General features: G+C 56.4%; 2 protein-coding genes across 2 annotated transcripts in view; one reads left to right on the forward strand and one right to left on the reverse strand.

The window, feature by feature from the left end:
• The window catches only part of KHSRP (KH-type splicing regulatory protein), an 11742-nt gene extending 1121 nt beyond the window's left edge, over window positions 1-10621 (forward strand). The window contains exons 3-21 of the mRNA XM_008051005.2: window positions 70-171; window positions 1631-1727; window positions 2379-2417; window positions 2687-2726; window positions 3916-3965; window positions 4223-4294; window positions 4905-4962; window positions 5235-5409; window positions 5608-5706; window positions 6044-6142; window positions 6258-6360; window positions 6994-7094; window positions 7192-7336; window positions 7413-7573; window positions 7688-7797; window positions 8094-8182; window positions 8262-8462; window positions 8537-8614; window positions 8707-10621. Coding sequence (XP_008049196.2) covers window positions 70-171; window positions 1631-1727; window positions 2379-2417; window positions 2687-2726; window positions 3916-3965; window positions 4223-4294; window positions 4905-4962; window positions 5235-5409; window positions 5608-5706; window positions 6044-6142; window positions 6258-6360; window positions 6994-7094; window positions 7192-7336; window positions 7413-7573; window positions 7688-7797; window positions 8094-8182; window positions 8262-8462; window positions 8537-8614; window positions 8707-8984 — 2097 coding nt within the window. The 3' untranslated portion in view covers window positions 8985-10621. The remainder of the gene's footprint in view (window positions 1-69; window positions 172-1630; window positions 1728-2378; window positions 2418-2686; window positions 2727-3915; window positions 3966-4222; window positions 4295-4904; window positions 4963-5234; window positions 5410-5607; window positions 5707-6043; window positions 6143-6257; window positions 6361-6993; window positions 7095-7191; window positions 7337-7412; window positions 7574-7687; window positions 7798-8093; window positions 8183-8261; window positions 8463-8536; window positions 8615-8706) is intronic.
• Window positions 10622-11985: 1364 nt separating this feature from the next.
• Window positions 11986-13729, reverse strand: part of LOC110594352 (adenylate kinase isoenzyme 1) — a 15648-nt gene continuing 13904 nt past the window's right edge. Inside the window, 2 exon segments of the mRNA XM_021709070.1 lie at window positions 11986-12027; window positions 12650-12844. Of these exon segments, the coding sequence (XP_021564745.1) occupies window positions 11986-12027; window positions 12650-12844 (237 nt within the window).

A 13729-nucleotide genomic window follows, 5' to 3' on the forward strand; every position in this document is an offset into this window, starting at 1 on the left:
GGTGTCACGTGCGCGCGCGCAGGGTCACGGAGGGGGGCCGGGGCCGCCACGGGGTCACGTGGGCGGTAGGCGGGGGCCTGGCTCTCCCGCGGCTCCTCGAGTGGGCTCCCCGCGGGTGACCCTCCTGTAGAGGATAGGGGCGTACGGGGGGCCTCCAGGAGCGGCCCCTGGGTGTGCGGGGACCCCCGGAGCGCGGGGACTCACTTTGGGACCCCCGTTAGGACACGGGAGGGCTTGCTCCCCGGTCCTGGAGGGAGAAGGTCCACCTTCCCAGGCAGAGGGTCTTGCTTTGCTCCCCCTGACACATCAGAGTAAAGAACCATGCTTGTCCCCAGCCCAATCCCATTTCTGTCCTCTCCCTAGGAAGAAGGGACTTCGGAGAGGGAGTCCTACCTTTTGAGTCTTGAAAGTGGAGAGGGACGTTTCTGCCGCCGGAGTAGCCGAGCACTCGGGCGACATGGGAGAGGAGGGCATAGGGACTGACTTTTGGATGCGTTGGGTGGCTTGAAAGCCTGGCCTGTCTCCTTTGGGGCAAGAGGGCAGGGTCCCAGCACCGTGTTTTGGGGTGTGATGACAAGGAAGTGTCACATGCCGATGTGACTGACCTCTCCGGCTCCATTCACAGCCTCCCCGGGCATGGAGGGGTGGGGGCCGCTAGGGTGGGAGGACTACTGCCGCCTTTTCAGGAAGCAGACCGGCTGGGCCGATTGAGAGTGCTGCCGGAGGCCCCAGTGCCTCCGGGGCAGTGACTGGCCCCTCCCAAGGTGGGAGGTCCCGTTAGGTGCACGCCCAGGCTCTCACAGCCGATCTCTGCCTTCCTCACCTCTGGATCTGGTAGGGTCTGGGTGGGATTGACCTGGTGGCCCACCGGGGTGTCTTGATAGCTGATGCTGTCAGTTGGGGTGGGGTAAGGCCCCCTACGGGCACCCCAAGACCTTTGGCTCAAGGTAAGCATTGAAAAATTAGGGAGACAGGGCAAGGCAGATCTTTAGCTCAGTGCCGGACTACTTACTAAACCTCAGACTCTGGTCTTGAGTCTCTAGGTTGGGGTTTATGTGAAGTTGGTCTTCACATGTCTAGAGCGTAACCTGTGGCCCAAAGGGTCTTTTGTCTCTGTTAAATGAGAATTTCAGGTGTCTTGAAGCAGCCACTTCCCTCAGATGTATTCAGTAAAAATGTATTCACTATGCAAAGATCTCCAGAGGGAGGGAGAAGTTGAGCTTTCTTGGCATCCCCCAAGAACCAGGCCAGAATAGCCCTTTCTGGTTCTGCAAGCTGGGGCCACGCACAGGAGTGTCTGAAAGCTCTTGCTACTGGAGATGACCTGAGACCCCCCCTTCACCCCTAAAACCAAATCTGCATGGACTACGACCTGTCCATAGTTTAGACATATCCCAGCAAAAGGGAAAGGGGAATTTTGGTATTCCTGGATAACTCATGAGAGGCCTTGGGTGAAAACTCCTTCCAGGGGTCTCAACCAACTGTCTCTCCTCTGAGTCAGGGAGCAGCTCCTGGGTTCCACGGGAAGACCGGGTGGGCTTTTGTACTCTGGAGAGGTTCTGAGAGATTGCCCTGAGCACCGCGAAGGGTGGTTTGGGTGGTAATTCTGTGCTTACTACTTTGTTTCTAGATCGCAGCCAAAATTGGAGGCGATGCTGCTACAACCGTGAATAACAGCACTCCTGATTTTGGTTTTGGGGGCCAAAAGAGACAGTTGGAAGATGGAGGTAACTCCCTGCTGCTGCTTTCAGCTTGGGAGGAAGGAAGGGCCGGGGCAGAAAGAGGTGCTTTTGTTTGTGTGGTTCAGAGTGGGGGGGGCGCTGTTCTTTCGTCTTTTAAAACCTCAGCAATCCCAGCTTTGTTAATTCTTTTTGTTCTGTCTGCCATCCTGGAGTATCAGGTGGCAGAGAGGAGGGCAGATTGATTGTGACTAGGTCGAGAGTGTGAGTTCCCAAGATGATTCCTCTCCTGGAAGGCTGAGGAACTCTGGGGTAGGTTGTTGAGGTCCAGGCCAAAGTTGGGTCTGCCCTAGAGCATGCAGCATTTCCCCAAGCAGCCAACATCAACTGCTAATCGTCTGCTGTTATCCGGGACACCCCTACCCCCCAGAGGCTGGTCCAGTCCTAGACTGGGATGACTTGGGTGTCCCCATGGGTACTCACTTGTTCTACAGACTTTTTTCAAGCTCTGAGTGCTGGTATTGGAAGCCATGAAGTCTGGCCCCCCTCTGGCATTGGTCTCTTGTATGCTTTTGTCACCGTTCATGTTGGGGGTGGGGGAAGGGGGGACTGTTTGCCCTGGACATGTGGCACCAGCGTCAGATTTGAGGCAGCCGTGGGTGGGTGGGTGCTGCATCTGGCATCCTCTCTCTTTCCCAGATCAACCGGAGAGCAAGAAACTGGCTTCCCAGGGCGACTGTAAGTCCATTGGGTGGTGCAGGCAGAGGGTGGCTTCAGGGTCCTGAGAGGCTTTCCAGAGTCAGGAGCTAGAAGCAGAGTAGGCAGCAGCTCTTCTTTATGCGGGCCCCTGGTGTTCATAATCTGGGATTCATGAGTTTTAGGAGTCCTGGAGCCCTGAAGTTTAGGCTTTTGTGGAGATGCTTGAGCAGGCTCAGAACCATGGTGCGGGCAGCATCGGGTGCCCGAAGAGGAGCTAAGCCTGTCTTTACTTTGGGTTTTTTCTGCAGCCATCAGTTCTCAACTTGGACCCATCCATCCTCCACCGAGGTGAGTTGTGGTTTCTTGTCTCTGGCTGTTTCTGGCCCTTCTTACCGACTGGGGAGGGTTCTGTCTGGGGCTGCTCCATTCAGGGGTTTCTCTCCCGTTGCTAGTTGACCAGAGGGTGCACAGATGGAATCAAAAGGCAGAGAAGCTGTGTTAGGCCCTTGTACCTGCCTTCCTGCAGGACTGTGTGGAGAGGGGCATAGCAGTCATCGTAATGACATAAAGGGTGGTTCCTACACCCTGTGGCTGCCTCCACCAGCATGGGGGCTCTGAGAAGCACAGGCAGCTGTCTCCTGGAAGAGGCTGGAGAATGGCGTTGTTCTCCCATGCGTCTTCTACAGATGTTTTTCCCACTGAGTGTTGGTAGAGTTTGGGGTCTTTGCTACCTTTTTGCCACCCCAGATAGATTTGGGTGAATCAGATGTAGGTCGTTTGTGAAGGGTCACAGTATTGTTGTTTTTTTTTTAATGGATCAGTTGTTTTGTAAAATACGGTCAAGTATGATTTACTAGGAAAATAAAACGAAAAGGGTACACAACCAATTTTTTTTATTATTAGAGTCAACAGACGTAAGATGACGGTCAGCTTGCTGTAAAAGCATCTAAGTAGGCTGGGCACAGGGGCTCACCCTTGTAATCCCAGCACTTTGGGAGGCTGAGGCAGGAGGATTACTTGAGCCCACGAGTTCAAGACCAGCCTGAGCAACATAGTAAGACCTTATCTATACAAAAAATTTTTTTTAATTAGCTGAGCCTGGTGGCACGTGCCTGTAGTCCTAGCTGCTTGAGAGTCTGAGATGGCAGAATCACTGGAGCCTAGGAGCTCAAGGCTGAGGTTAGCTGTGATCATGCCACTGCACTCCAGCCTGGGCAACAGAGTGAGACTGCAACTCAGTAACAAAAGTGTCTGAGTTCTTGCTCTTGCCCTGAATCAGTGGGACATCACCAGACCACACTGACCCCATGTCACAGATGGGGAAACCAAGGCCTCAAGAGGTTTTGTGTCCTGTCTGTGATCAGACTTCACCGAGACCTGTGAGATCTTGGTTCCCTTGTCGTTGGAATAGAGTCTGCAGCCAGAAGCACCAGGGACCCCTGGGGGCTGGGGTTATGGCTTTCTCCAGGAGAGCTTCTAGATCTTCCATCTTCCTCCTTTCTCACTTGAGACTGACTTTCCGTGTTTCTCTTTGCAGGACTTCGATGACAGAAGAGTACAGGGTCCCAGATGGCATGGTGGGCCTGAGTGAGTGTGGGCTACCTTGGTCAGGAAGGGCCATCATCCTACCCTTGGGGTCAGTGTTCTGTGACCCCCTGCTAGCCCAGGAGTCCTGGTCTGAGAGCTCCTGTGTCCTGCTCTCATTTTCCCTCCTTGGGTCCCCTCTGGGAGGAGGATGGGGCAATGGCTGCTGCCCTTCTCAGAGGGGTGGGGATCTTGGCACAGGTTTCTCAGCCCTGGGCTCCTGCAGTCACTTTCTGTCTTTCTCCTTTTTCCCCGCCTAGTAATTGGCAGAGGAGGCGAACAAATTAACAAAATCCAACAGGATTCAGGCTGCAAAGTACAGATCTCTCCAGGTATGAAAGAACCAGACTCCTGCTGTAACTGGCTGAGGGGGGACGGAGGGAGGCTTTGCACTCTTCTGTGACCACTTTCCTTTGTCATGTAGAAGTGAGTGATTGGCATCATGGGTGCGCTTCTGGGACCAGGCTCAGCACAGGGTCTCTCACTCTACATGAGTGCAGTCCACAGGAGTCATCCTGACACCTTTTTTTCTTTGTACAGTTGAGGGGGTGGTGCGGAGTGAAGTGGCCTGTCTAGAATTGACCACAGGGCACCTCATTTCAGACACCATGCTCTGAAGCCTTGCGTGGACTTGGCACCTAAGTGAAATAACCCGCATGCGGGACTGTGCGAGGCAGGGTGGCGTCTTAGGAAGCGTGATCACTTTGAGTCAGGCCTGGGTTTCTGGCTCACATCTGATCTCGGACAAGTTATTTACCTCTTAAATCTCAGATTCCTGAGCTGTAGTGTGACTGGTAGGGGTTTCTGGAGATTGGCTCTTATATGAGGTGCATTGCCTGTAGAAGAGGCTCGTGTGATTGTTGCTGGTAGCAGGGGTGGGGGGCAGCCAGGTCTGGGACCCTCTCCATCTACCTCTTCCTTCACTTCTCTTCTTTTCTCCAGACAGTGGTGGCCTGCCCGAGCGCAGTGTGTCCTTGACAGGTGCCCCAGAGTCTGTCCAGTAAGTCCTGGCTGGGCTTCGTTGTGGTGAGGGTCACAGGCAGAAGCCTCCCTCGGCCCTTGGAAAGTTGAGAGCAGCTCCCATGACATGTCTTCTACCCCTGCTCCTCCAAAGAGCTTCAGCAACAGGCTGATGGGGAGCCCACATCCAAACAGCCCTGGGACTGGTCCCACCTTATCTGCCAGATGGGTGTTGGGGTCATCATCCTTTTGAGCCGGGTAGGCCACCAGACCAATCCTCTTTCTCCAGTGGTATCACCCATTCCTTTCCAGGAAAGCGAAGATGATGCTGGATGACATTGTGTCTCGGGGCCGTGGAGGCCCCCCAGGACAGTTCCACGACAACGCCAACGGGGGTCAGAATGGCACCGTGCAGGAGATCATGATTCCTGCAGGGAAGGCCGGCCTGGTCATTGGCAAAGGCGGGGAGACCATCAAGCAGCTACAGGTGAGGCAGCAGCACCAGGGTGGGCTCCTTCCTTCCCTGCGGTTTTCCTTCCTGTGTCTGCACCACCACCCCACCACCCCCACCACCCCCACAGGCTTCTCAGCTGAGGCCTTCATCCTTTTATATCAGCCCACCTCCTACCTGCCTCAGCCCGAGTTCCGAGAAGCCCCACACTAACAGTTCACGTTGGTTTTGAAGGAGCGAGCTGGAGTGAAGATGATCTTGATTCAGGATGGTTCCCAGAACACGAATGTGGACAAACCTCTCCGGATTATCGGGGATCCTTACAAAGTGCAGGTGAGTGTCAGGGCTGGTGGGGTCTGGAGAGGAGAGTGTGGCATGAGTGACCTGGGGGCTGCACCCTGTGCCACCAGAGGTGTGTGTGTGGTGGTAACGTGGAGAGGCGTTCAGAGCACTGGCTCTGGAGCCACCCCGGCTCCCACTTTGACCTTCCACTCTCTTTTCTGGAAAGTGGGGCTCTGGCAGTGCCTGCCCACTAGTGTGGCAGACAGAGTTGGGCAGGGTGCCGTGTGGTGGGTCCTTAGCTGAGGCTTCTGTCCCTGTGGAGTTTGGGGACTGGATGGGCACTGTGCAGCAACAGGGCTTGCCCATGGGGACTGTCCTGTGTCTGCAGCAAGCCTGCGAGATGGTGATGGACATCCTCCGGGAACGTGACCAAGGCGGCTTTGGGGACCGGAACGAGTATGGCTCTCGGATTGGCGGGGGCATTGATGTGAGTGTGGGCCCACCTTCCTGCATGGTTTGCGGGGGCGTGGCTCCTCTCATGGCCAGTGGGCAGCAGAGGGCAGCAGAGCTGCGGGGCTGACCCTCCCGCTGCCTCCCATCAGGTGCCGGTACCCAGGCATTCTGTCGGCGTGGTCATCGGCCGGAGCGGAGAGATGATCAAAAAGATCCAGAATGATGCTGGTGTGCGGATACAGTTTAAGCAAGGTCAGGGTGTGGGCATATCTGCCAGCTCTGCCTTTTAAGACCAGTTGGTGGGCCCTGCAGCCAGTCACACTTGCCCCAGCCCGGCCCTGGCCAGCTGCCCTCCCTGGGAGGCAAGCCCAGAGGCAGCATGGACCATGGCCTGTGTTGCGCTTCTCTGGAGGGCCCTGTTGCTCCCAGTCCTGCTGTTGGAACATGCACTGTCTCTTCCGTGGGGCAGCCACCTGATAGAGTTGGCAGCATGTGGTCTTTCCAGGTCCAAAAGAAGATATTTCTTGTCCCCATCACATCTGTCCCTTCCCTTTCCCCCACAAGAAGTAGACCATCCTGACAGGGCAGCCTGCTGTGGGGAGGAAGGGCTTCTGCTGCTTCTAGAGACTCGTTGTTAGTCTAGTAAACCTTGTCAGTTGGTTCTGGGGCACCACGTGCTGGAGAAGCCTTGGTTCGGCTGGGCAGTTTCCTTCTGGGAGCCGGGTCTGCCTTGGCCACGAGGACACTGGGCCCAGGAGCGGCACTCGCAGTCTGAGAGATCCCACACTGGCTTGGCACAGCCTGTACCCTGAAGAAGATGTTGCAGGGCTTTGGGGATCGCCGTTTCTTTTAAATTCATCTCTGCTCTGTTGGTGCTGGCCTCAGATGACGGGACAGGTCCTGAGAAGATAGCCCACATAATGGGGCCCCCGGACAGGTGCGAGCACGCGGCCCGGATCATCAATGACCTCCTCCAGAGCCTCCGGGTAGGTCTCAGATGGACTGAGGAAGCTGGCTGAGCCCTCCCAGGGAAGTCCTGGGCCAGGCTGGCCTCCGTTGTTCATCCTTCTCCCTATCTTGCAGAGTGGTCCACCGGGCCCTCCAGGAGGTCCTGGCATGCCCCCGGGAGGCCGGGGCCGAGGAAGAGGCCAGGGCAACTGGGGCCCTCCTGGTGGGGAGATGACCTTCTCCATCCCCACCCACAAGTGTGGGCTGGTTATCGGCCGAGGTGAGTGTGGCCCTGAGCCCTGTCCCTTACCCTGTCCCGCATCGTAGGCCTCCCTTCACTGCCTGGCTCTCTGCAGGTGGCGAGAACGTGAAAGCCATAAACCAGCAGACGGGAGCCTTTGTGGAGATCTCCCGGCAGCTGCCACCCAATGGGGATCCCAACTTCAAACTGTTCATCATCCGGGGCTCACCCCAGCAGATCGACCATGCCAAGCAGCTTATTGAGGAGAAGATCGAGGTGGGCTGGGGGCCTCTGGGCACTTGGGCTTCACACTGCCAGTAACTGAGGCGCCCAGCACCAAGGAGGTCCGGTCACTGCCTCCCTCCATTCACCTGCTCTCCTTCCCTCCAGGGTCCTCTCTGCCCAGTTGGACCAGGCCCAGGGGGCCCAGGCCCTGCTGGCCCGATGGGGCCCTTCAACCCTGGACCCTTCAACCAGGGGCCACCTGGGGCTCCCCCTCAGTGAGTATGCCTCTCGGCTCCTGGGCTTCGGGGTGTGGGTTCACTGCGCTGGCAAGGAGGGCAACACGTCTCGTTTCCCTTTACTGACTGGAGATGCCCTGCAGTGGTGCTGGTTGCTGGGGCCCGGTCTGTTCTTGAAGACCGTTGTCCTTGTGGACCTGGGCTCTCCATCGTAGAGCACATCCTTCTCGAGGCATCACTTCTGAGTTTTGGGGACTCGAGCTTCACGTCCCCAGGTGGGGTGACTGTGGCCCCCAGTCCCACTGCTCACTCAGCCCTCCTCTTTCATCCTGCAGTGCTGGGGGGCCCCCCCCTCACCAGTACCCACCCCAGGGCTGGGGCAACACCTACCCCCAGTGGCAGCCGCCTGCTCCTCATGACCCAAGTAAGTGACGGGCCGTGGCTGGAGGTGGGGGCCTGGCTTCCGTGCCCGCCCCTTAGCCTGGACTCCCCTCCTCCTCCAGGCAAAGCAGCTGCGGCAGCCGCAGACCCCAACGCTGCCTGGGCCGCCTACTACTCACACTACTACCAGCAGCCCCCTGGCCCGGTGCCGGGCCCCGCGCCGGCTCCTGCAGCCCCACCTACCCAGGGCGAGCCCCCGCAGCCCCCGCCCACTGGCCAGTCGGACTACACCAAGGCCTGGGAAGAGTATTACAAGAAAATTGGTGAGTCAGTGTGGCTGGAGGTGGTTCAGCTCCACCCAAGGGGGACACCCCTGACCCTTCTTGGTGCCCTGCAGGCCAGCAGCCCCAGCAGCCTGGAGCACCCCCGCAGCAGGACTACACGAAGGCCTGGGAGGAGTACTACAAGAAGCAGGGTGAGCAGCCGCCCACGTGGGGCGGGCGGGGGCAGGAGATGGGCAGAGCGGCCCTCGCCCATGGACGCTCACCTGGCTCTGTCCACCCGCAGCACAAGTGGCCACCGGAGGGGGTCCTGGAGCACCCCCAGGCTCCCAGCCAGACTACAGTGCTGCCTGGGCAGAGTATTACAGACAGCAGGCCGCTTACTACGGACAGACGCCAGGTCCTGGCGGCCCCCAGCCACCTCCCACGCAGCAGGGACAGCAGCAGGCAAGTGGGAACTGCCACCCTCCTCCTCCTCCTTTTTCCTTCCAACCCCCGGCCACCGTCCATCCTGCCTTAGTGGGTAGCGCCGGAAATCCCTTTCCCTGCGGGGTGTGCCCTTGATGCCTGCCGCGGGGTCGTGTGGCCAGAGGTCTCCGGGAGTCCCCACGCGCCGCCGGGGAAGTGCACGCTGGGTCCAGAGGTTGAAGGAAGAGGCCTCCCTCCGCCAGCTGCTTGTTCCTGTGTACCGCTGTCGTGATGCTGGGGGAGCGCGAGCCACGCAGGCGGGACTCGAACTGCTGGGGAGTCCTGGGGTGGGGCAGCGGACTGCGCGGACGTGGTCACTGTCAAGGCGCCGCTCACTCACAATCTGGCCACTTGGGAAGAAAACGTCTATTTTTTTCCCCTTCTCTGCATCACCTTTTTGGTTTTTGTTCTTATTCTTTTACTTTTTAAACCCATGGTCTTTTCTCCCTCGAGTCCAAGTGACTGTTGCAGGCGGCCCAGCTCTGGCGGGGACGAGGGGACCAGGCCAGGGCGCCTGCCAGGCTCGGCCTCCTGCGTGCTTGCCTCGTGTCCCGGTCTTGTCTGTGAAGTGGGCATGAAGATCGTTGCCACCTTCCAACCTACCTCACAGGGGTGTTGTGGGGACACCGTGATCTCTGAATTGTTGATGTTGTGATGCGCCGGGAGCCGCCACCTTCCTGAAGACAGAGGGCACCCCTCCCCCCAGCGCTTCTCCCCTCCTCGCCTGCTTCTCTTCCTGCTGTCTGTCCTCCTCTCTCCTTCTCCATCAAGGATCGGTGACTTCAGTGAGTCCCTTGAGCACTTGACTAGGCAGTGACAAACACGTCCTCCAGCCTGAGCCAGCCGCAGGTTTGGGAGGGGGCTTCTTGGCCCCCCCCAGGTGTTCCAGCCTCCTCTCTTCCGCTACCCCCTAGTCTCCCTCCCCCTCCCCGTAGTGACCGATTCCTATCTCTTCCCTTTCCGCAGGCTCAATGAATCGAATGAATGTGAACTTCTTCATCTGTGAAAAATCTTTGTTTTTTTCCATTTTGTTCTGTTTGGGGGCTTTTTTTTTTTTTGGTTTGTTTGTTCGTTTGGCGAGAGAGCGATGGCTGCCGTGGGGTTCTCGGGGAGCAGCAGGGGTGTGCGGGGCTCTCACTCTCTCGCTCCTTCTGTGTGTCTCATGCTTTTTCTTTCGAAATTGGGATCCTTCATGTTGAGCCAGCCATAGAAGATAGCGAGAACTAAATCTCTGCCAAAAAATAAATTTAAAAATTAAAAACAAAGAGCAAAACAAAACTTATAAAATTATATATATATATATTTAAAAAATCTCTATCCCCCAGCCTCCCCAAACCTGCCTCTCTGAGGATAAAGCAATTCATTTTCTTCCTGCCATCCTTGGCCCTCTTGTTTTTAAAATAAACTTTAAAAAAGGAAACAAAAAGTCACTCTTGCTATTTCTTTTTTTTAGTTAGAGTTGGAACATTCCTTGGACCAGGTGTTGCTATTGCAGGACCCCCACCCCTGGCGACCCCCCCTCCTCCTTTCCTCCTTCCACCCTGGCTCAGCTCTCTGCGACCCCGCCCGCCCCCCTCCCAGGACTGGTCTGGTCTGGTCTGTTGTCTTTTCATCTGTTCAAAAGGAGATTGAAACTGAAAACAAAATGAGAACAAAACAAAAAAAAATTGTATGGCAGTTTTTACTTTTTATCGCTCGTTTTTAACTTCACAAATAAATGATGACAAAACCTCCCCGTGTCTGCCGGGTGCTGTCTGTCTCCCTCTCCCTCTCCCTCCTCCCTCCTCCCTCCCTGTAGTAGAATTTTGAAGCAGGTGTTTGTTCTTTATAGATGTTGTAAAAAAAAGCCTGATAATGGTTATTGGAAATTACAAGCTTTGTGTTGTGGTTTTTTTTAAGAAAACAAAAATATAAGAAAATAGTTTTCTGCAGGCGCATTGTGCTTTCTTCTCCCCCCTCCTTTTTTTTTTTTTGTTAAATAAAGTGCTTTTTGTTTAAAAAAGAATACTGCGTGCGAGCCGCAGTTGTGTTTGTGAGTGGAAACATGTTGAATGAGGCTTCTCCAGTGAGAATGGGGCGGTCTTCCCGGACTGTCCTGAAGTAGGAAGGGGCAGGTGGCCTGAGCCCTGGTACTGCTGTCTGCCCCCACCCCAGTTTTCCCTCTGGGAACTTAGGGAGCAGGTCGCCCGGGAGGGTCCACAGGGACAGGTGTTCCCACGGATGACGCAGCTGCCACAGCGAAGGCATAAGCTTCCCTCCCATGAGGCGGCCTGGCTGTGGCAGCCTGTTTTGTTAGTGTTCAGAGTCTGGAGGTGGGGACCTAGCCTGAGCCAGTGCTTGCTGGCCTCCTGAGCAGGGGACTGGGTGGGCAGTGGAGCAGGCACTGAGGGCCCCCTGAGCTGTCTGGCTCAGGAGCAGGGTCTTGATCGTGACTGGATACCACCCCTTAAAAGTCAGGTTTCGTTGGGCACAGTGGCTCACACCTGTAATCCCAGCACTTTGGGAGGCCGAGGCAAGAGGACTGTCTAAGCCCACCAGTTCAAGATCACCCTGAGCAACACAGCAAGATCTCATCTCTACAATAAAGCAAAGTTAGCGGGTGTGGTAGCGCAAGCCTGTGGTTCCATCTACTTGGAGGGCTGAAGCAGAAGGATCACCTGAGCCTAACAGTTGAGGCTGTGGTGGCCGTGAACGTGCCACTGCACTCTAGTCGGGGCAACAGAGTGAGACTCGGCCTCCAAAAGAGAAAAGGTTTCACAATGAAATGTCTGGACCCATGGGCTAGGCTGGTGGCAATAGCAGGAGCCAGTGACATCTGTCACCTAGTCTGCCACCGCTAGGTGGGGCTCTTCCAACCCCGGGCCTCATCCAGATGTGGGTGCTTGCGCCAGTGGGTGTGCTCTGGTCCCTGGCCCACCTGGGGAAATATCCAGGGTAGGGGAGGCTGGTGCTCCGAAGTCAGAAGGACACGGCCCCTCCTTACAGAGGTCTCACCTCCTAAGCATCATGCCCCTCCTGTGTCCTGAGCAGGTTCCAGGGTGAGGAGCCAGGCCGTGCCCACAGTCCCTCCTGTCTGCAGACTTTCAATGACGGAGCATCACTTGGCAAAAATGTTCTCTGGTGCCTCTTCTGCCAGGATCTGGAGAAGGGGAAGACATAGGTCAGGTCTGGGTCTGACACTGCCCTCCCCCTCAGAAGAGCCTGGGGGAGAGGGTCCGGAAAGGTGGAAGGTCAGGGGCTGTGTGTTACTAACTGCTGTGGGCCACAGTGTCCCTCCAGGCCACGAGAGGGAGGGGTGTGCTGGGAGCCTGCCCTGTGAGGCAAGGCTGGTTCGATCCACAGGGCATCGCTGCCCCGCACCTGAGCCTCAGCTGGGGAGGAGAAGGCTCCACTCAGTACTCAGCTGCAGATAGGGATGAACAAGGACTTTGCCAAAGTCCTTTTATCTTCCTACCTGAAAAGTATAGGAGCCGGCTGAGTCACCTTGAGAAAGCAAAGCTGTGGCTGCCTTCCACCGGGAGGATACAGGCGGGTGGGTCTGAGCGGCGCTGCCCGGTCGCCATGGCCGTGGGTTCTCTCGAATTCTAAAATGTCTAGTTTCACACGGTTTTAGGGCCCATCGTGTTTAGACCCTAAAGCTCGTCACAGCCCGTGGACTGAGGCCGGTGCCTGTGCTTCCCCAAGAGGAGGTGAGATCACCCGGAGGACAACAGTGGGAAAACGGAGCTGGACTTGGACCCAGGCGTGTGGGGAGCACCTACATTTCGCAGCAGGTTCTTCTGCTGGTAGAAGGTCAGGACGGGCTCGCTCAAGGTGTAGTGCCTCTCCAGGCACTGGTGGATGGTGGGCTCTGAGTCGTCTGCCCGGTGTTCTATCTGGCCCCGCCGCAGCACGCACTGGACCATTGTCTCCATGGAGCAGTTGAACGTGATGACCACGTTGGGGGCCCAGTCCACCTAGGCACCCGACCAGGGGAGCTGGGTGAGGAGGGGCTGGGCGCGGTGGCCCCTGCACCCAGCATCCCAGAGACCAGGAGTCCAGGATGACAAGGGCAGGTAAATAACCAGGCCTCACAGGCCTTGTTTCCATTTTTTTAGTTCAGGTTTTACGCATTTATCATGTGTGTGTGTGTATGCCAGAGTCTCACTCTGTCACCAAGGCTCGAGTGCAGTGGCACGCTCACAGCCACCGCAGCCTCAACCTGCCGGGCTCAGGCGATCCTTCTACCTCAGTCTTCCAAGTAGCTGGAACCACAGGTATGCACCACCAGACCTGGCTAAATTTTTTGATTTATTATAGAGATGAGGTCTTGCCAAGTTGCCCAGGCTGGTCTCAAACCACTGGGCTCAGGCTCTCACCTCAGCCTCCCCAGATGCTGGGATCACAGGTGTGAGTCACCGCAACCTGGCCTCGTGTTTATCTTTTGGAGAGGTAGGACAGTCTTTGCAGAGCTCCTAAATCAAACAACGCACATGGGAGAGGGTGAAGCATCTCCTGTCCCCAGCCACCCGGTGTCTCCCTGGAGGCAGCCTGGTTTCCCGCCTCCCATGTCTCCTGGAGCTGTGCTAGGCATGCATACTGCAAATGGCGCTGATATTATTTTCCTCTATCGATTTTTTTTTTTAGAGGCAGGGTCTTGCTCTGTGGCCCAGGCTGGAATGCAGTGGTGCGATATAGCTCACAGGGCTCAAATGATCCTCCTGCCTGGGGATCCTGAGTTGCTGGATGATGGGTGCCACCACACCTAGCTAATTGTTCTAATTTTTGTAGAGATGGGTCTCGCCATGTTGCCCAGGCTGGTCTTAAACTCTAGGCCTTTTTTTTTTTTTTTTTTTGGGCCA

Source organism: Carlito syrichta, unplaced genomic scaffold, assembly GCF_000164805.1.
Source record: "Carlito syrichta isolate Samal-C Ts95f unplaced genomic scaffold, Tarsius_syrichta-2.0.1 Scaffold156020, whole genome shotgun sequence".
Classification (NCBI taxonomy): Eukaryota; Metazoa; Chordata; class Mammalia; order Primates; family Tarsiidae; genus Carlito; species Carlito syrichta.